The sequence below is a fragment of the Bos indicus genome, chromosome 8 (genome assembly GCF_029378745.1).
Source record: "Bos indicus isolate NIAB-ARS_2022 breed Sahiwal x Tharparkar chromosome 8, NIAB-ARS_B.indTharparkar_mat_pri_1.0, whole genome shotgun sequence".
Lineage (NCBI taxonomy): Eukaryota > Metazoa > Chordata > Mammalia > Artiodactyla > Bovidae > Bos > Bos indicus.
The window spans coordinates 28,653,989-28,676,180 of NC_091767.1; the positions used below are offsets into that span (position 1 = coordinate 28,653,989).

General features: G+C 39.2%; 1 protein-coding gene across 9 annotated transcripts in view; it reads right to left on the reverse strand.

Annotated features, from left to right (window-relative positions):
• Window positions 1–22,192, reverse strand: part of CCDC171 (coiled-coil domain containing 171) — a 341,501-nt gene that overhangs the window by 279,890 nt on the left and 39,419 nt on the right. For all 9 annotated transcript variants that reach the window (XR_011568027.1, XM_070794512.1, XM_070794515.1 and 6 more), the window contains one exon: window positions 5,317–5,463. Coding sequence is in view for 8 of the 9 variants with exons in the window: in XM_070794512.1 (XP_070650613.1) it covers window positions 5,317–5,463 (147 nt within the window). In the remaining variant the exon portion in view is untranslated. The remainder of the gene's footprint in view (window positions 1–5,316; window positions 5,464–22,192) is intronic.

Here is a 22,192-nt window from a genome sequence, read left to right on the forward strand (position 1 = left end):
GGACTCCTTTTCCTATTTGGAACCAGTCTGTTGTTCCATGTCCAGTTCTAACTGTTGCTTCTTGACCTGCATACAGATTTCTCAGGAGGTAGGTCAGGTGGTCTGATTCCCATCTCTTTAAGAATTTTCCACAGTTTGTTATGATCCACACAGTCAAAGGCTTTGGTGTAGTCATAAAGCAAAAGTAGATGTTTTTCTGGAACTCTCTCATTTTTTCGATGATCCAGTGGATGTTGGCAATTTGATCTCTGTGTTGTACCTAGAATTACTAGTTCTTAATGACTCCATGCATGTGTGCTCACTCGCACAGTCGTAATAGAATGTAAAACTAGCATAAACTGCTCTCTAGAAATTTAACTTCTCCTTCATTATATCATCATCTTGTCAAACAGCCAATATAAAATACATTCACTTAAATATAAAGCAAAAATCTGTAAGGTATCTAAACATGAAGAATTACAGATAAGTGAAAGGACTATACTTGTGTACTTTGTTGTTCAGTCACTCAGTCATGTCTGACTCTTTGTGAGCCACAGACTGCAGTATGCCAGGCTTCCCTGTCCTTCACTATCTCCCAGAGTTTACTCAAACGCATGCCCATTGAGTCAATGATGCCACTCAACCACCTCATCCTCTGTCACCCTTTCTCCTCCTGTCCTCAATTTTTCCTGGCATCAGGGTCTTTTCCAATAAGCTGGCTCTTTGAATCACTTGTCTAAAGTTTTGGAGCTTCAGTCCTTCCAAAGAACATTCAGGGTTGATTTTCTTTAGGACTGACTGGTTTGATCTCCTTGCTGTCCAAGGGACTCTCAAGAGTCTTCTCCAGCCCTACAGTTCAAAAGTGTCAATCTTCAGCACTCAGCCTTCTTTATGGTCTGACTCTCTCATCCATAAATGACTACTGGAAAAACCACAGCTTTGACTATATGGACCTTTGTTGGCAAAGTCCATTTAGAAAATTATTAAAAATAGAATAAAAATAGAAACTCTTTGGACACCCTCAAAGCTTCAAATTCTCCAAAAGCAGAGACCTGGGATTATCAAAAGTATCCACAGAGTAGCTAAGAAAAATCTCACTGTAAAACTAGCCTAAAACAGTTTTATATTTACAACATTAATCAGTTTAAAAATAAGACATTGGGGCAAGTAAGCATTTTACAAGAAAAAAATCAATTCTGAGTTATCCAAAAACAAATCCTAAAGGTTGGCATTAGACATTTCCTCAATTGAGTCAAAATTGACTTATCAAGAATCTTACCCACAAAAATCACTGTTACCTAGCACTTCTTCATACCTAGAGGCAATTAAAATGTTTTTAGTGATGACCACAGACTTTTATAGCATCCTAAAGTGACTTCTAAATGATTTTTTTAATTCTAAGTATATTTAGAACTTTAACCCTGTTCTAATTCTTTTCTAATAGGCTATCTACAAACACATATTAAAAATGATTATATAAAATATGATTATACTTTCTGAGTCTTCTGCCTCGAAAACAATTTTCAGCACAAAAAACAAGCTAAAAATATTACTTAAAATATAATCTCACTTTCAATTTTTTTCCTTTAGCCTTATATAAAATAAGACCACATATGATAAGAGTATAAGTAATTTTTCTTTGCCAAGTTCATATTTGGCATTAATAATAAGGAACCCATACCCCATTTTCCTTATTACTAACATCTTACAATCACAGAGCATAAATAACTCATTACAATGTATAATGGGTCCGACCCTCGGCTCCAGCGCACCAGGACTCGGCGCTCCTCCGCGAGGAACGGGTGAAAAAGTTTGTTTTGTGGGTGAGAGGGGAGCTCGGCGCCCAGACAGCGCTCCCCCTGCACCTCTGCCACAGCTGGCCATTCTTTTTCTTCGGTTTCCCTGTCGCTGCCCCAGGGCACGAAAGAGCTCTGCTGTCTGGACTGAAAACAGGGGGGCTTACCTGCAAGTGCGAGAGGGGAGCATCTACTACCAGCTGAAAGTTGGTGCTGGTCCCCAAATTTTTTGTTTTTAAATGTATAATGGACCAGAATAGATATTTCCCCAATGATAAACAAATGACCAATAAGCACATGAAATGATATTCAACATCGTTAGTGATCAGAGAAATGCAAAGCAAAACCACAAGATACCATTATACATCCACTAAAGTGGTTACAGTTGGAAATACTGATCATAACAAGTGTTGGTGAGCATCTGAAGACACTGGAACCCTCATACATTGCTGGTGGAAATGAAAAACAGTACTATCACTGTGTAAAACAGTCTGACAGTTTCCCAAAAAGTTAAAAACAGCGTTATCATGTCACCCAGCAGTTCCACTCCAAGGTGAGACCAAAGACACGTCCACACAAAGCACTGCACACAAATGTCCACAGAGGCATTATCCAGAATAGTCCAAAAGCGAAAACAACATGAGTGTCTATCTCCCGGTGAAAGGACACACAAAGCGTGATCTCATATATATATCGTAATAGGAATAAAGTGCTGATACGTAATACAACATGGACGGATCCTAAAAACATCATGCTAAGTGAAAAAACTTACAGAAGACCACGTATCATATGATTCTATTAATATGAAATGTCCAGAACAGGCTATAGAACCAGAAGGTGACTAATGTCTTTTTAGGATGAGAGGTTGGGAGAAGAGGAGAATGAGAACAGACAAATATATAGAAACAGAAGTAGATTAATGTCTTTTTAGGGTGAGAGGATAGGGAAGAGGAGAGTGCTAGCTCTTGGCTGTGGAGTTTCTTACTGACGTGATGAAAACACACTCAAATAAACTGTTGTGATAGTTGTACAGCTCTGTGAATATACTAAAACCCACTGAATCGTACACTATAAATGGGTGAATTTGTAGCATGCAAATTATCTCAATAAAGTTTTTAATATCATCAGTATGAAAAATTTAACCTCCAGGCATCCACCTCCCCACCTTGACTAGCCCTACAACTACACTTCTCTAACCACTATACAAACTCACAAACTGGACGTTTATTACCTGGAAACTGTCAGTCTGAACCCAGGTTGGGCATGGAGAGACACGAGGTGGGCAGATCAGGAGTAGGAGAGCTGGTACACAAGAAAACCAGGGGAAATTCTGTACACTGAAGAGAATGATACACAGATTTTTCCTCCATTTCCTTCTTCCATTTAATAACCACCAAAGAGGAAACTGGCAGATCACTCCTTGTAGAACTCAAGAAACAAAGAGAAAACACCTATAGACTGTAATACTTCCCCAGTTGCCAATGAAAGATTCAGCACATCTCCTCGCTCTACAGTAAGGTTTCCCCAAGACCAATACTTGTATTTGCGTGCTACTCAACATCTCCAAATGGATGTCTAATGCGCATGCCAATTTTAACATTATCTAAAACCAAACTCCTTGCCTTTCTCAAATTTACTTCACTTGCGTTCTTGCCCCCACTGAGTAAACAGCAGCATCATTCCCCAAAGGCTCAAGCCAAAATCTTTGACATTATCCTTTATTCCCTTTCTTTTTCTCTCACAAGCCAGGTCCAATGAGTCTGCAAACCCTACTGGTTCTATCTTCTAAAAACACATAGAAAATCTGACCACCTCATCTACTACTGCTGCTGCTGCTGCTGCTAAGCTGCTTCAGTCATGTTCGACTCTGTGCCCACCAGGCTCCCCCGTCCCTGGGATTCTCCAGGCAAGAACACTGGAGCGGGTTGCCATTTCCTTCTCCAACGCATGAAAGTGAAAAGTAAAAGTGAAGTCGCTCAGGCGTGTCCAACTCTTAGCGACCCCATGGACTGCAGCCCACCAGGCTCCTCCGTCCATGGGATTCTCCAAGCAAGAGTACTGGAGTAGGGTGCCACTGCCTTCTCCCTCTACTCTGGTCTAAAATACCACAATCTCAAATTATTTTAATAGTTTCCTAAGTGGCCTCTTATAATCTGTCTTCCAAAGAGTATACAGACAAATCAGAGGGGACACGTCACTCCTCTCCTCAAAACTGCCCAATATCTTTATATCTCAGAAAGAAAGCCAAAGTTCTTACAAAATTCCAAAAGACCTCAAGACTCTATAACATCTACCTACCATTCAATATACCCTACTAATCTCTTCTCTTGTTCAATACATTTCAACCACAACGGCCTACTTGCTGTTTCTCATACTTTTCAAGCACATTCACATCTCGTGGCCTTTATACTTTCTATTCCTGTGTCTCCTGCACTGGTAGGCAGATTCCTCACTACTAAGACAACAGGGAAGCCCTCCACTGAATTTTTTATTGAAACTGCTTTAATCCATAATATAATTTAGGGAGGATTCATACCTGTACACTGTTAAGTGTTTCCAAAATGTTTCACCATTTTCTCTTAAGACTCTCAGTTACAATTCATAATTTTTAATGTACTTGTTGTTAGCTCTATTTCTATTTTGTCATTGTGGTAACAAAAACATTTTTAGTATCTTATTCTCTAATTATTGTTGGTATGTAAGATGTAAACATAATTATTATATATTATTTTCTTTTTGACCTTCTTATTGAATGTTCTTACTGGCGTCAATAATTTCAAAGTTGATTTTCTTGACCATTTAGGGTTATTACCATATTATCTAAAAATAATAAGAATCATACCTCTTTCTTTCCAAAAATTAAAATTCTTATTGTTGTTCTTACTTTTATATATTTTTGGCTAAAATTCTTGGCACAATGTTAAATGATAGAAGTGAGTTTAACAAGAGCACCTTCAGCATTTTATCATTAAATACTCTTTATAAATGTTTATTTACCTTATAAGAATTATAAATTATGTTTGAGTGCTTTATTTTTGAAATAATTTCCCACAAAGAAAAAGAAAATCCTTTTTTAAAATTAAGAAATAAGTTAGATATCTCTAAAGATTAAAGGGGTTATCAGTATCATTTACCCATAAAAATCACGTTTTTTTATTCTTAAATTAATGCTTCTCTCCCATCTAAAGTCTAACTTGAAAAGAATTTCACAGAACTAAGCAGCTACACAGGATTCAAACACTCAAAATTAGAATTTAATATTAGATATACAAAATCTTTTCCTGCGTTGTTTCCCCAACCCTGTAATGCTAACAGTTACCTTCAAACTTACCAAATTTTTCTGGACAATTAATTGTTTTAAATGAGTATTTTTTAATTAGGAGCAAAATAAAATGTACTCAGATACAAAAGTTTTTAAGGAAGCCAATATTCAATATAAATAAATGTCAAAATATTGTTTTATTGCAGAGAAAAACTTTCTCTGACCTTAAATTACCTACTGGACAACATATATATGCTATAAAAAAATGAAAAAATATACCTCAAACTCTTTTCTAAGACGTTCCTCTCGTTGAGTACTAAATTCAAGTTCACTTGTTTGTCGCCGTAAAAGGTCAGAGCACTCCATGTGTTCAGCTTCTAATTTTTCCACTTTCTTGTGCATATTTTGTACAGCATTATCTTGCTCCTAGAAAATAGTTCAGTTCTGCATCATTAAATTTTATAAGCCAACAATGACTAAAATTTAATGAGCAACTAAACCTGTACTTCAACCATCATAATAGGTTCATTTATATAAGCAAGAGAGGTCTAGATATTATTCAGTGATGTTTCAGAATATACATGTATTTTAAAAGCACTACTGGAGTTTTATAATTAATACATGTTACAACTGAAAATGTATATAGCTTACTGTGTTTGCTAGTTCAACTGACCTCTGAGAATATTTACATAAAGTTCAACTGTCATATAAAGGTTTTCCCATCTCATTAAAATTTTATTTAAATATTTAGTAAAATAAATGTATGTTTCTCCTTTGTGTGATAAGGAATGATTAGCTTGAATACATAATAATGGCCCTTGAGAGATTTTTATGTGAGTTCATACTTTCTATGCTTAGAGCTTTTAAAGTTGCAGCCACTAGATGGCTGTATTTCATTTTCTCTTCAGTTTTCAGGATTTTAAATCTTTGCTGTACTACTGAAAGAAAATAGCATCAAGCAGTTCTATTTAAATCTCTCAATCTTCTTTTCCAACTAAACTCAGAAATTCAGTTTAATTTTATAGACATTCAAATATAAAGTTAACACACATATCAAAGATATTTCCACAGTAACTAATCTAGACTCATCATTCTCACTTAAGGTCTTTGACAAAGTCCTGTTTACCATTTTTCCCTCACCAGCATCATCTTATTTGGGAACATACACACATATATTACACACAAATATACATGTTTCCACGTATTCCTAGCCACTCAAAAGTTGTCATCAGAGTCTGAGTGAGAATGTTGCAAGCACCAAATATAATTCTCTATAAAAGATTCTAAGTTTGGAAAGGACCCGGCAGCATAGTCCACAATCAAAGAGTGAAGAACAAAATTTAAATTTCTTCTCTTCACATTCCCTCATTTATAATTTATAATTCATATTCATATGAACTCTTAAGAATTATTTTCTTAATAATTTCCTTAATGGAAATTCCTTAATATACAGAAGTTCATCTACTTATACATTTTCAATCTTTAAGCTATCATAGGTAAGAACAAAGCTGGGTACCATAGCAGGAGTATGCCAACACTGTCTACAACCAACAGAAGTACTCACAGTTTTTATCATGACTCTATGGATTCAGAAACAAATGGTTTGATGAATAGTGTTATGTAATCCGATTATATCATAAGAGTACCTTCATATATGAAAGCATGTTTAAGACCATTAAGCATACACAAGTATCAGACACCATTATTATTCTATATGATAGGACCTTCTCATTCAAGCAATCAGTAGTATTAATTCAAATCCACTGTTAAATTACATGCCTTCTTCATTTACAGATACATAATCTCCAACTTTCAACCATCTACTTAGATTACTGTGTATACATTAAAAAGAATAAAGAGCAATTTACAAAGCTAATTACAAAGTAATACAAGTAACTTGAAATAAAAAAAGTCTATAACCAGGAAAACTTATCTCATAGTGGATGGCAGTTATTTCAAGCACTATTAAATCAAATAAAAGCTATTAAAATACTCAGTAAGGCTCACAGGATTTATTTATCAGATGACTTGTGATTCCCATTCTATTGATAAGTAATATAGAAAGAATACAATCATTCCAAATACTACACTAATGGATGTCCATCAGTCCATGTGAGTTTGAATTTAATCCTATAAAAAAGAACTGAAAATGAACTGCTGATCAGTTAGGACTTTTACTTTATGATGCTTGACTTATATTAAATATCACTTAATAGACAGCTTTCAAATAAAAGTCTTTCAAGATGTAGATGAAATTCTGACCTAAAAATCACAGTTTTAACGTAGAAGTTGTCATCACTAATATTATGTGATAATTACTATACATTATTGGATGTAGATATAAACATACCTACATAGTTTTTTCTGGAAAAAAAAAAAAAATGTTTTCCTCAGTATAGTTTTTAGGAATTCTATTCACAGAAACTTATATTACAGAATTAAGCTAACAGATTACATTAATTAAAACTACCTTGATTAGTTTCCTAATGTTAGACTCACTTGGCATTTCTTATATAAAGGCTTTTTATATTATATCTTTTTTCTATTTTGCTATATTCAGTTGGCTAATTTTATATAATATTTTTGCACCTATATTCATGAGATTGACTATAATTATCTTTTCTTGTATCCTTGTCAGTTTAGTGTCAGGATTATTAGTTTGGCATGTTATCAAGATAACATACTTATCTTTCTTATTCTCTGGTAGAGTTTAAAGAAGACTGAAATTATTTGCTCCCTGAATGTTTCTTTCTGTTCATTCATGGAGCAATATAAGCCTGGGATTTTGACGATGACTCAATCTAGTTTTCTGCTTCCTTCATCTTTGTAAGTTAGTTGGGGAAGGTAGGAGGGTTTTATCAGTTTCAAATATCCACCAGATAATCCTACAGCAAAGATCAAGGTTGAAAGAGCTAATACTGAAAAGCTTCCAATTAGTTTTTTAGTCCCTCACTCTTAAACACAAGAAAACGTGATATTTTAAAAATTCCCCAACATAAAAGGTGAGTTCTAAATCAAACGGGGAGGACAAAAAACATTCCCTGAGAGGAATATATACAAAGAGAAGAAAACTTCAGAATATCTTCAGAGAACATAAATAGTTCCAGAAAGGCAGAGTAAGGACCACCAAAAATTCTTTCCTCCATTACAGCTACAGAACACTGGCAAGGACTTCCTTGGTGGTACAGTGGATAAGAATCTGCCTGCCAGTGCAGGAGACATGGGTTCCGTCCCTAGTCTGGGAAGATTCCACATGCTGCAGAGCAACTAAGCTCAGGCGCCACAACTGCTGAGCCAACACTCCAGAGCCCACGGGTCTCAACTCCTGAAGCCTGTGTGCCTAGAGCCCATGCTGCACGAGAGAAGCCACCAGCCTCTGTTCCCCAAAACTAGAGAGAGCCCGCGTGGAACAGCAAAGACCCAGCACAGCCATAGATATAAATAAACTTTAAAAATTAAAAAAAGAACACTGGAAAAAAAATATCAAGATCAAATTTTTTCGTAACTAGAAATTAACCAAAGGCTTACAATTTACCTAAGAAGCATTTGATCTATATAAAATCATCTGCATCTCAGTAAGAACAGCAAGTTTTGTGACATTTAAACTTGCCCTAATTCCACACTCCACTCCTCCAACCCCTGGTGGCCTTGAAAATCAATAGTCTTATATAACAGCCAAGACATGGAAATAACCTTAATGTCCATCAGTGGATAAACAGATTAAAAAAATATGGTATATAGCAGACAGATGTATGTGTGTATATATTATATATACAGTTGGCTCTGGAACAACATGGGTATGTGTTTGAACTGCATGGGTCCACTTCTACATAATTTTTTTCAATAAATACTTTGGATAATTTTTTGGAGATTTGTGACAATTTGAAAAACTTCACAAATTGCATAGCCTAGAAACAGTAAAAAAAAAAAAATTAAGTTAGGTATGTCAAGAATGCATAAAACAGATGTAGGTTCTAGTCCATTTTATCATTTACCACTGTAAAACATACATAAATCTATCATTAAAAATTAAAATTTATCAAAACTTATGCACATAGAGTGGAGAAGGCGATGGCACCCCCCTCCAGTACTCTTGCCTGGAAAATCCCATGGACGGAGGAGCCTGGTAGGCTGCAGTCCATGGGGTCGCTGGGAGTCGGACACGACTGAGCGACTTCACTTTCACTTTTCACTTTCATGCACTGGAGAAGGAAATGGCAACCCACTCCAGTGTTCTTGCCTGGAGAATCCCTGGGACGGGGGAGCCTGGTGGGCTGCCGTCTATGGGGTCGCACAGAGTCGGACATGACTGAGGCGACTTAGCAGCAGCAGCAGCACGCACATAAAGACTGTACATGGCCTCACATTCCAATGAAATGTAAACATAAAGATGCAGTGTTATAACTCCATAAGATTAACTGTAATCGTAGTGTATGACTGTAATAATTTTGTACCCACCTCCTGTTGCATTGCTCAAGTGAGCTCAAATGTTATAAGCATCTGCTTAAAATGGGCCTGATGCTAGTCATCTCCACATGAGCAATTCATCTTTGCAGTAAGTTTCATACTGCAGCAAAAAGTGATTGATCAATCTCTCTCTCTCTCTCTCAATTCTCACTTTTTCACTGTGCTTAGTGCAATACTGTAAACCCTGAATAACACCACAGGACCCATATAAAGTACCATTACTGATGTTGGAAGTGCTCTCTAGAAGCAAAGAAAAATCATGACATAACAAGAAAAAGTTGAACTGTTTGATAGGCACCATAGCTTCAGGTCTATAGCTGTGACTGCCTGCCATTTCAAGATAAATGAATCTAGTGTAGGGACCCCTATAAAAGAAAAAGAAATCAGTGATGCCATGGCTGCAGCTACAAGAGCAGGTATGAAAACTTTGCACTTTTGGCGATATACCTTTTTTATCTTATACTGAAAAGGCAGCTTTTAGGTGGGTGCGGCATTGCTCTAAGAAAGCCACACCTATAGACTCTAACATGATTAGAGAAAAAAGCCAAGTCACTGTATGACTTCTTAAAGCAAAAGAAAGGCGAAGGATCTCAAGCTGGAGAGTTTTAATGCCAGCAAAGAATGGTTTGATAATTTTAAAATGAGGTTTGGCTTTAAAAAATGCAAAGATAACAAGAAAAGCAACTTCTGACAACTGAGAGGCAGCAGATAAGTTTCCAGATGCCTTTAAGAAAATCACTGAGGACTAAGATATGGCCCAAATGAAGTGATCTACAAAACAGAAACAGACGCACAGACACAGAGAACAGACTTGTTGCTAAGGAGGAGGGGGCAGGTGAGGCATGGACTGGGAGGCTGGGGTTGCTAGATAGAAACTATTGCATTTAGAATGGATAAACAACGTTCTGTTATACAGCACAGGAAACTACAAATATATCCAATCTCCTAGGATAAACCATAATGGAAAAGAATATTTTTAAAATGTATATATATTTTTAAAATCACTTTTAAATTATTTTAAGCCACTTTGTTGTACAGCAGAAATTAGCACAACATTGTAATCAACTATAATTCAGTTTAAAAAAAAGAAAATCATTGAGGAGAAAGGATATCTGCCTGAACAGGTTTTTAATGCAGACCAAAATGCCTCATTCTGGAAAAAATACCTAAATGACATTTATTCATAAGGAAGAGAAGCAAGCATATAGGGTTTAAGGCAGGAAGGGACAGACTAACTTTATTGCTCTGTGCAAATGAAGTTGGATTTTATGATCAGTTCTGCTCTTATCTATAAAGCTGCAAACCCCTGAGCTGACAGTCCCTTGGTTGTACAACGAGAAGGCCTAAACAACAAGAATAGGTTTTCTGGATTGGGTCCATAGATGCTTTGTCCTTAAAGTCAGGAAATGCCTTGCCAAGTAAGTGACTGCCTTTTAAAGTTGTCTTGTCATTGAACAAGCTGCCCCTGGCCACCCAGAACCCCATATGTTTAACACTCAGTTCAGTTCAGTGGATCAGTTGTGTCCAGCTCTTTGCGATTCCACAGACTGCAGCACGCCAGGCCTCCCTGACCATCACCGACTCCTGGAATTTACTCAAACTCATGTCCATTGAGTAGGTGATGCCACCCAACCATCTCATCTTCTGTCGTCCCCTTCTCCTCCCACCTTCAACTTTCCCAGCATCAGGGTCTTTTCCAGTGAGTCAGTTCTTCATATCAGGTGGCCAAAGGACTGGAGTTTCAGCTTCAACATCAGTTCTTCCAAAGAACACCCACGACTGATCTCCTTTAGGATGGACTGGTTGGATCTCCTTGCAGTCCAAGGGACTCTCAAGAGTCTTCTCCAACACCACAGTTCAAAAGCATCTATTCTTCAGGGCTCAGCTTTCATATACTCCAACTCTCACATCCGTACATGACTACTGGAAAAACCATAGCCTTGACTAGGCGGACCTTTGTTGGTAAAGTAATGTCTCTGCTTTTTAATATGCTATCTAGGTTGGTCATAACTTTCCTCCCAAGGTGTAAGCGTCTTTTAATTTCAATCCTGCAGTAACCATCTTCAGTGATTTTGGAGCCCCCCTAAAAAAAAGTCTGTCACTGTTTCCACTGTTTCCCCATCTATTTGCCATGAAGTGATGGGACACAAAGCCATGATCTTAGTCTTCTGAATGTGCACAGGTCTGAGAGAGTGTGGTCCACTGGAGAACGGAATGGCAAACCACATTCAGTATTCTTGCCTTGAGAACCCCATGAACACTAAGAAAGGCAAAAAGATAGGACACTGAAAGATGAACTCCCCAGGTTGGTAGGTGCCCATTATGCTCCTGGAGATCAGTGGAGAAATAACTCCAGAAAGAATACAGGGATGGAGCCAAAGCAAAAACAACACCCAGTTGTGGATGGGACTGGTGATAGAAGCAAGGTTCGACGCTGTACAGAGCAATACTGCTTAGGAACCTGGAATGTTAGGTCCATGAATCAAGGCAAATTGGAAGTGGTCAAACAGTACATGGCAAGACTGAACATCAACATTCCAGGAATCAGCGAACTAAGATTGACTGGAATGGGTGAATTTAACTCTGATGAGCATTTTATCTACCACTGTGGGCAGGAATCCCTCAGAAGAAATGGAGTAGCCATCATAATCAACAAAAGAGTCCAAAATGCAGTACTTGGATGCAATCTCAAAAACGACAGAATGATCTCTGTTCATTCCCAAGGCAACCCATTCAATCTCATGGTAATCCAAGTCTAGGCCCTGACCTGTAACGCTGAAGAAGCTGAAGCTCAATGGTTCTATAAAGACCTACAAGACCTTCTAGAATGAATACCCAAAAAAGATGTTCTTTTCATTATGGAGGACTGGAATGCAAAAGTAGGAAATCAAGAAACACCTGGAGTAACAGGCAAATTTGGTGTTGGAGTACAAAATGAAGCAGGGCTAAGCCTAATTGAGTTCTGCCAAGAACGCATTGGTCATAGCAAATACCCTCTTCCAACAACACAAGAGAAGAATCTACACAGGGACATCACCAGATGGTCAGAACCAAAATCAGACTCATTATATTCTTTGCAGCCAAAGATGGAGAAGCTCTATACAGTCAGCAAAAACAAGACTGGGAGCTGGCTCAGATCATGAACTCCTTATAGCCAAATTCAGACTTAAACTGAAGAAAGTGGGGAAAACCACTAGATCACTCAGGTATGACATAAATCAAATCCCTTATGACTACACAGTGGAAGTGAAAAATAGATTTAAGGGACTAGATCTGATAGACAGGGTGCCTGATGAACTATGGATGGAGGTTGGTGACACTGTACAGGAGACAGGGATCAAGACCATCCCTAAGAAAAAGAAATGCAAAAAAGCAAAATGGCTATCTGAAGAGGCCTTACAAATAGCTGTGAAAATAAGAGAAGCGAAAGGAAAGATATACCCATTTGAATGCAGAGTTCCAAAGAATAGCAAGGAGAGATGAGAAAGCCTTCCTCAGTGATCAGTGCAAAGAAATAGAGGAAAACAATAGAATGGGAAAGACTAGAGATCTCTTGAAGAAAATGAGAGATACCAAGGGGACATTTCATGCAAAGATGGGCTCGATAAAGGACAGAAATGGTATGGACCTAACAGAAGCAGAAGATATTAAGAAGAGGTGGCAAGAATACATAGAGGACTGTACAAAAAAGATCTTCACGATCCAGATAATCACTATGGTGGGATCACTCACCTAGAGCCAGATATCGTGGAATGTGAAGTCAAGTGTACCTTAGGAAGCATCACTAAGAACAAAGCTAGTGGAGATGATGGAATTCCAGTTGCGCTATTTCAAATCCTGAAAGATGATGCTGTGAAAGTGTTGCACTCGATATGCCGGCAAATTTGGAAAACTCAGCAGTGGCCACAGGACTGGAAAAGGACAGTTTTCATTCCAATCCCTAAGAAAGGCAATGCCAAAGATGCTCAAACTACCACACAACTGTACTCATCTCACAAGCTAGCAAAGTAATGCTCAAAATTCTCCAAGCCAGGCTTCAGCAATACGTGAACCGTGAACTTCCAGATGTTCAAGCTGGTTTTAGAAAAGGCAGAGGAACCAGAGATCAAATTGCCCACAGCCACTGGATCATGGAAAAAGCAAGAGAGTTCCAGAAAAACATCTATTTCTGCTTTATTGACTATGCCAAAGCCTTTGACTGTGTGGATCACAATAAACTGTGGAAAATCCTGAAAGAGATGGGAATACCAGACCACCTGACCTGCCTCTTGAGAAACCTGTATGCAGGTCAGGAAGTAACAGTTAGAACTGGACATGGAACAACAGACGGGTTCCAAATAGGAAAAGGAGTACATCAAGGCTGTATACTGTCACCCTGCTTATTGAACTTATACGCAGAGTACATCATGAGAAATGCTGGGTTGGAAGAAGCACAAGCTGGAATCAAGATTGCCGGGAGAAATATCAAGAACCTCAGATATGCAGAGGACACCACCCTTATGGCAGAAAATGAAGAGGAACTAAAAGGCCTCTTGATGAAGGTGAAAGAAGAGAGTGAAAAAGTTAGCTTAAAGCTCAACATTCAGAAAATTAAGATCATGGCATCAGGTCCCATCACTTCACAGCAAATAGATGGGGAAAAAGTGGAAACAGTGTCAGGCTTTATTTTTCGGGGCTCCAAAATCACTGCAGATGGTGACTGCAGCCATGAAATTAAAAGATGCTTACTCCTTGGAAGGAAAGTTATGACCAACCTAGATAGCATATTCAAAAGCAGAGACATTACTTTGCCAATGTATGTCAAAGCTATGGCTTTTCCAGTAGTCATGTATGGATGTGAGAGTAGGACTATAAAGAAAGCTGAGTGCCAAAGAATTGATGCTTTTGAACTGTGGTGTTGGAGAAGACTCTTGAGAGTCCCTTGGACTGCAAGGAGATCCAACCAGTCCATCCTAAATGAGATCAATCCTTGGTGTTCATTGGAAGGACTGATGTTGAAACTGAAACTCCAATACTTTGGCCACCTGATGCGAAGAGCTGACTCATCTGAAAAGACCCTGATGCTGGGAAAGATTTAGGGCAGGAGGAGAAGGAGACGACAGAGGATGGAGATGGTTGAATGGTATCACCGACCTAATGGCCGTGGGTTTGCGTAGACTCCGGCAGTTGGTGATGGACAGGGAGGCCTAGCGTGCTGCGCTTCATGGGGTCGCAAAGAGTCAGACACAACTGAGTGACTAAACTGAACTGAACTGAGCTTTAAGCCAACTTTTTCACTCTCCTCTTTCACTTTCATCAAGAAGCCTTTTAGTTCCTCTTCATTTTCTGCCATAAGGGTGGTGTCCTCTGCATATCTGAGGTTCTTGATATTTCTCCCGGCAATCTTGATTCCAGCTTGTGCTTCTTCCAGCCCAGCGTTTCTCATGATGTACTCTGCGTATAAGTTCAATAAGCAGGGTGACAGTATACAGCCTTGATGTACTCCTTTTCCTATTTGGAACCAGTCTGTTGTTCCATGTCCAGTTCTAACTGTTACTTCCTGACCTGCATACAGGTTTCTCAAGAGGCAGGTCAGGTGGTCTGGTATTCCCATCTCTTTCAGGATTTTCCACAGTTTATTGTGATCCACACAGTCAAAGGCTTTGGCATAGTCAATAAAGCAGAAATAGATGTTTTTCTGGAACTCTCTTGCTTTTTCCATGATCCAGTGGCTGTGGGCAATTTGATCTCTGGTTCCTCTGCCTTTTCTAAAACCAGCTTGAACATCTGGAAGTTCACGGTTCACGTATTGCTGAAGCCTGGCTTGGAGAATTTTGAGCATTACTTTGCTAGCTTGTGAGATGAGTACAGTTGTGCGGTAGTTTGAGCATCTTTGGCATTGCCTTTCTTAGGGATTGGAATGAAAACTGTCCTTTTCCAGTCCCGTGGCCACTGCTGAGTTTTCCAAATTTGCCGGCATATCGAGTGCAACACTTTCACAGCATCATCTTTCAGGATTTGAAATAGCACAACTGGAATTCCATCATCTCCACTAGCTTTGTTCTTAGTGATGCTTCCTAAGGTCCACTTGACTTCACATTCCACGATGTCTGGCTCTAGGTGAGTGATCACACCATAGTGATTATCTGGATCGTGAAGATCTTTTTTGTACAGTCCTCTGTGTATTCTTGCCGCCTCTTCTTAATATCTTCTGCTTCTGTTAGGTCCATACCATTTCTGTCCTTTATCGAGCCCATCTTTGCATGAAATGTCCCCTTGGTATCTCTCATTTTCTTCAAGAGATCTCTAGTCTTTCCCATTCTATTGTTTTCCTCTATTTCTTTGCACTGATGACTGAGGATGGCTTTCTCATCTCTCCTTGCTATTCTTTGGAACTCTGCATTCAAATGGGTATATCTTTCCTTTTTTCCTTTGCTTTTTGCTTGTCTTCTTTTTACAGCTATTTGTAAGGCCTCCTCAGACAGCCATGGATGGAGGTTTCCTCTCCTCCATTGTATATGACATTGTATATGTCCATTGTGACATTGTATAGGAAATAGGGACCAAGACCATCCCAAAGAAAAAGAAATGTTTAACACTAAAGACACTGAAATGGTCTACCTGCCCCAAACACAACATCTCTAATTCAGGCTCTAGATCAGGCAGTCATAAGATTCCCTTCATGAATCACTGCCTTGTTGTGGTGAAGGGGCTTGCATAACTCAATGAAGCTATGAGCCATGCCATGTAAAGCCACCAAAGATGGAGGGGTCATAGTGGAAAGTTCCGACAACATGTGATCCACTGGAGGAGGGAATGGCAAACCACCCCAGTATACTTGCTGTGAGAACCTCATGAACTGTATAAAAAAGACAAAAAGATATGACTCCAAAAGATGAGTCCTCTGGGTCAGAAGATGTCCAATATGCTACTAAAGCCCCAGAAAGAATGAAGCAGCTGGGCCAAAGTGGAAATGATGCTCAGCTGTGTCTGGTTATGTCTGGTGATGGAAGTAAAATCTGATGCTGCAAAGAGCAGTATTGCATAGGAACCTAGAATGTTAGGTCTATAAATCAAGGTAAACTGCAAGTGGCCAAGCAGGAAATGGTAAGAATAAACATCAACATCTTAGGAATCAGTGAATTAAAATGGACAGAAACAGGCGAATTTAATTCAGATGACCATTATATCTACTACTATGGGCAAGATTCCCACAGAAGAAATGGAGTAGCCCTCAAAGTCAACAAGAGTCCAAAATGCAGTACTTGGTGCAACCTCAAAAAATGACAGAATGATCTCGGTTCATTCCCAAGGCAAACCATTCAACCTCACAGCAATTCAGGCCTATGCCTCTACTACCAACGCCAAAGAAGCTGAAGTTGATCAGTTCTGTGAAGACCTAGAAGACCTCCTAGAACTAACGCTTAAAAAAGATGTTATAATCATCACTGGGGATTGAAATGCAAAAGTAGGAAGTCAAGAGATACCTGGAGTAACAGGCCAGTTTGGCCTTGGAGTAAAAAATGAAGCAGGGCAAAGGTTAACTGAATTTTGCCAAGAGAATGTACTGTTCATAGCAAACACCCTTTTTCAACAACACAAGAGATGACTTTATACATGGACATCACCAAATGGTCAATAGCGAAATCAAACTGATTAAATTCTTTGTAGCCAAAGATGGAACAGCTGTACACAGTCAACAAAAACAAGACCTGGAGCTAACTGTGGCTCAGATAATCAGTTTCTCATAGCAAAATTCAGTCTTAAACTAAAAAAAAGTGGTGAAACCACTAAGCTAGCCAGGTACGACTTAAATCAAATCCCCTATAATATGCAGTGGAGGTGATGAACAGATTCAAGGGGTGAGAGCTAGTAAACAGTGTGCCTGAGGAACTATGGACAAAGGTTGGTAATATTTTACAGGAGGCAGCGAACAAATCACCCAATGAAAAAGAAAAGTAAGAAGGAAAAGTGGTTATCCAAGGAGGCTTTACAAATAGTTGAAGAATGAAGAAAAGTGAAAAGCAAGGGAGAAAAGGAAATGTACACCCAACTAAACACAGAGTTCCAGAGAACAGCAAGGGGAGAAAAGAAGGCCTTCTTCAATGAACAGTGCATAAAAATAGAGGAAAACAACAGAAGGGGAAACTGGAAATAGCAATGGAACATCCCACCCAAAGATGGGTACAATACAAGACAGAAACAGTAGAGATATAGAAGAAGTAGAAAAGATCAAGAAGAAATGGGAAAAATACATAGAACTGTACAAAAAAGATCTTAACGATCCAGATAACCACAATGGTGTGGTCAGTCACCCAGAGCCAGACATCTTGGAGTGTGAAGTCAAGTGAACCTTAGGAAGCACTGCTGTCAATAAAGCTAGTGGATGCGATGGAATTCCAGTTCAGTTCAGTTCCGTTCAGTGGCTCAGTCATGTCCGACTCTTTGCGACCTCATGAATCACAGCATGCCAGGCCTCCCTGTCCATCACCAACTCCCGGAGTTCACTCAAAATCATGTCCATCAAGTCGGTGATGCCATCCAGCCATTTCATCCTCTGTCGTCCCCTTCTCCTCCTGCCCCCAATCCCTCCCAGCATCAGGGTCAACTCTTCACATAAGGTGGCCAAAGTACTGGAGTTTCAGCTTCAGCATCAGTCCTTCCAATGAACACCCAGGACTGATCTCCTTTAGGATGGACTGGTTGGATCTCCTTGCAGTCCAAGGGACTCTCAAGAGTCTTCTCCAACACCAGTAGAGCTATTCAAAATCCTGAAAGATGATGCTATCAAAATGTTGCACTCAATATGTCAGCAAATCTGGAAGACCCAGCAATGGCCACAGGAAAAGGTCAATCCTCATCCCAATTCCCAAGAAGGGTAGTACTAAAGAATGTTCTAACCATCAGACACTTACACTTATCTCCCATGCTAGTAAGGTCGTGTTGAAAATCTTGCATTCTAGGCTTCAGCATTAACGTGAACCAAGAACTTCCAGATATTCAAGCTGGAATGTTTTTAGAATTTATTTAGAAATATTTAGAAAAGGCAGAGGAACCAGAGATCAAATTGCCAACATTTGCTGGATCATAGAGAAAGCAAGGTAATTCCAGAAAAACATCTGGTTTCATCAACTACACTAAAGTTTTTGACCGTGTGGATCATAACAAAATGTGAAAGCTCTTAAAGAGATGGGAATACCAGACCATCTTACCTGTTTCCTGGAAAATCTGTATGTGGGCCAAGAAGCAACAGTTAGAACCCTGTATGGAACAACTGAGTGGCTCACGACTGAGAAAGGAGTATGACAGGACTGTCTGTTGTCACCCTGTTTATTTAATCTATATGCTGAGCACATCATGAGAAATGCCAGGCTGGATGAGTTACAAGCTGGAATAAAGATTGGCAGGAGAAACATCAACTTCAGATATGCAAATGATACACTCAAATGGCAGAAAGCAAACAGAAACTAAAGAACTTCCTGCTGAGGGTGAAGGAGGAGAGTGGAAAAGTCTGCTTAAAACTAAATATTTAAAAAGCTACAATCATGGCATCAGGCCCCATTATGTCATGGCAAATAGAAGGGGAAAAGACGGAAGTAGTGAGAGATTTCCTCTTTTGGGAAAAATCAGTGAGGCTGGTGACTGCAGCCATGAAATCAGATGACAATTGCTTCTTAGCAGGAAAGCTATGACAAACCTAGACAGTGTGTTTGAAAGCAGAGACATCATTCTGCCGACAAAGGTCCATATAGTCAAGGCTATGGTCTTTCCAGTGGTCAAGTATGGTTGTGAGAGCTGGACCATAAAGAAGGCAGAACGCCAAGAATTGATGCCTTTGAACTGTGATGCTGGAGAAGACTCCAGAGAGTCCCTTGGAAAGCAAAGAGATCAAATCAGTCAATCTTAAAAGAAATCAACCCTGAATACTCATTGGAAGGACTAACACTGAAGCTGAAGCTCCAGTATTTTGATCACCTGACGCGAACAGCTGACTCGTTAGAAAAGTCCCTGATGCTGGACAGATTGAGGGGAGAAAGAAAACAGGGAATCAGAAGATTAGATGGTTGGATGTCATGACCAATGCAATGAACATGAACCTGGGCAAACTCTGAGAGATGGTGACAGACAGAGAGGGCTGGCAGGCTGTAATCCATAGGGTAGCAAAGAGTCAGACACGACTAGGTGACTGAACAACACCACACACGGTACTCTATAGAAAGGGTGGTTAATGCTATGGAAGACAGCCCTGATAGAGACAACATCATAAAAGCCTGGAAGGATTACAGCATTGAAAAATGCCATCATTAGGAAAAGATGTCCAAGCCATCAAATCTGAAATAATAAATCCTGCTAGAGAAAACTATGTCCAGATGTTATCCACGACTTCACAGAATTTATGACCGAGTCAATCAAGGAAATTATGAAAGAGATTACAGATACGGGGCAAAAAAAAGATGGGGGGGGTGGGCGGTGAAGGGTTTCAAGATATAGATCTTGGAGAAATTCAAGACTGATAAACAGCACACTAGAGGAATTAACAGAAGATGACTTGACGGAGATGAGTATTTCCAAACCAGTTTCAGATGATGAGGAAGATGACATAGAAGAAGCAGTGCCAGAACACAAATTGACGCTGGTTTTAAGACTGCTTTTGACTTCTGTGAGGGACAGGGAGACCTGGCGTGCTGCAGTCCATGGGGTAGCAAAGAGTTGAACATGAATTAGTGACTGAACAACAAAGGACTTCTTTTACAACATGGAACCTTCTATGACATGGGTCCTGAAACTAAACCAAACAATGAAAGACAGGTTGGTATCATATAAACACATTTTTAGAAAAATGAAAAAGCAAAAATGGCAGTCAGAAATGACAATGTATTTCTGTAAAGTTACACCAAGTACGCCTGCCTCTCTTGTCTCCCCTTTCCTGTTCTCCATCTCTCCCACCTCTGCCACCCCTGAGACAGCAACACCAACCTCTCCTCCTCAGCCTACTCACCATGAAGATGACAAGGATGAAGACCGTTATGATGATTCACTTCTACTTAATAATAATCATCATCATGCATACAGTAAATAATCAACATGCACACATTAATAAACTTACCTATTGTGTATATGTGTTTTCATGTGACAATCTAGTAATTGTAGAGCTAGAACTGTATGAGATGCTTTTGGGTCATCATCATTAACTACGTATTCGTGTTGAACATCATGTGCAAGATCTGTACTGAAGTAGACAGTCTATCCTGAAATAGACATGAGGTGAGTGAAAGTCACTCAGTCATATCTGACTCTTTGCAACCACACAGACTAAACACTCCATGGAATTCTCCAGGCCAGAATACTGGAATGAGCAGCTGATCCCTTCTCCAAGGGAATCTTTCTAACCCAGGGATCAAACCCAGGTCTCCCACATTTGCAGGTGGATTCTTTACTAGCTGAGCCACCAGGGAAGCCCAAGGTGAATGATATTTAATATAAAATTAATAATGAGCTAGTTTTCTGACTGTTTTGTGACTTTGCTTTCAAAGAATTACATTACCATACCATATGTCTCTCTCTTGTAAATGGAGAAAATGAGTATCAGTCCATCATCACAAGTTAAGTGCTTTTTTTAAATTCAACAATGTTTCCAATACAGTATTATGGAAAGACTGTAATACTTATGCCATAATAAATTTATAAAAATGCTATAAATTGAATATTAAGATATGATGTATGCATGATGACTACAGTTAACAACACCATATTGTATTGGGATTCCCAGGTGGTGCAGTAGTCAAGAATCTGCCTGCCAATTCAGGAGATACAAGAAACATGGGTTCAATCCCTGGGTCTGGAAGATCCCCTGGAGTAGCAAATGGCAACCCACTCCAGTATTCTTGCCTGGGAAATTTCATGGACAGAGGAGCCTAGCAGGCTACAGTCCACAGTGTCGTAAAGAACGGGACAGGACTGAGCATGCATGCAGAAGGAGGAGGAGGAGAATCAATTATGTTTCAATAAAACTGGAAAGAAAAAAAGAACTATAGCTATGAAACCCAACACCCTGGCTGCTTTTCATACTAAAAACATTCCGTAAAACCAGAACTCAAATATGAAATGAAACTGTAAGGTCTCAAAAAGTCATAAGTAGAAAGAGGATATCACCACTTAAGTTGACTGGATCAAACCTATCCAATCATCTCTGCTTGCTCCTGAAACCCCACTTAAATGAAGACAGAATAAAAGTGAGTGACAGAAGAGATGACAGCCAACAGATGTCAAAAGCGAATTTGGAAGATGGAAAATAAATGGACAAGTGATTAAGTGATGGGTTTCAGCATTCTCAACTTTGCTAAATACTCAAAAAAGGCAGGGCCTAATAGCAAGTTGAATTCATATCCGTAAAAAAAAAAAATCAGAAATTGGAAGCAGGAATTACCCCTGAAGCCAAGCCATGGAGTGGCAGTGAACACAGAACACTGTTGGAAGCCTCTATAAGCAGCAGTTAGCTCTGTTCTCAGATCTCCTCTGCCAACTCCCTCCCAGACAAAGGGCCCTCTCCATTCTGGAAAAAGAGAGAGTTTATTTGCAAACCAATAAGGCTGATCCAAAAAGGTTCTGAGGTCATGAAAACCAGACCCAACTGAAGGACAGGATAAGACACTTTATTAAAAATTGGAGGAGACTGGGAAATTGTGGGGGATGAGACCTCACAGCTCTG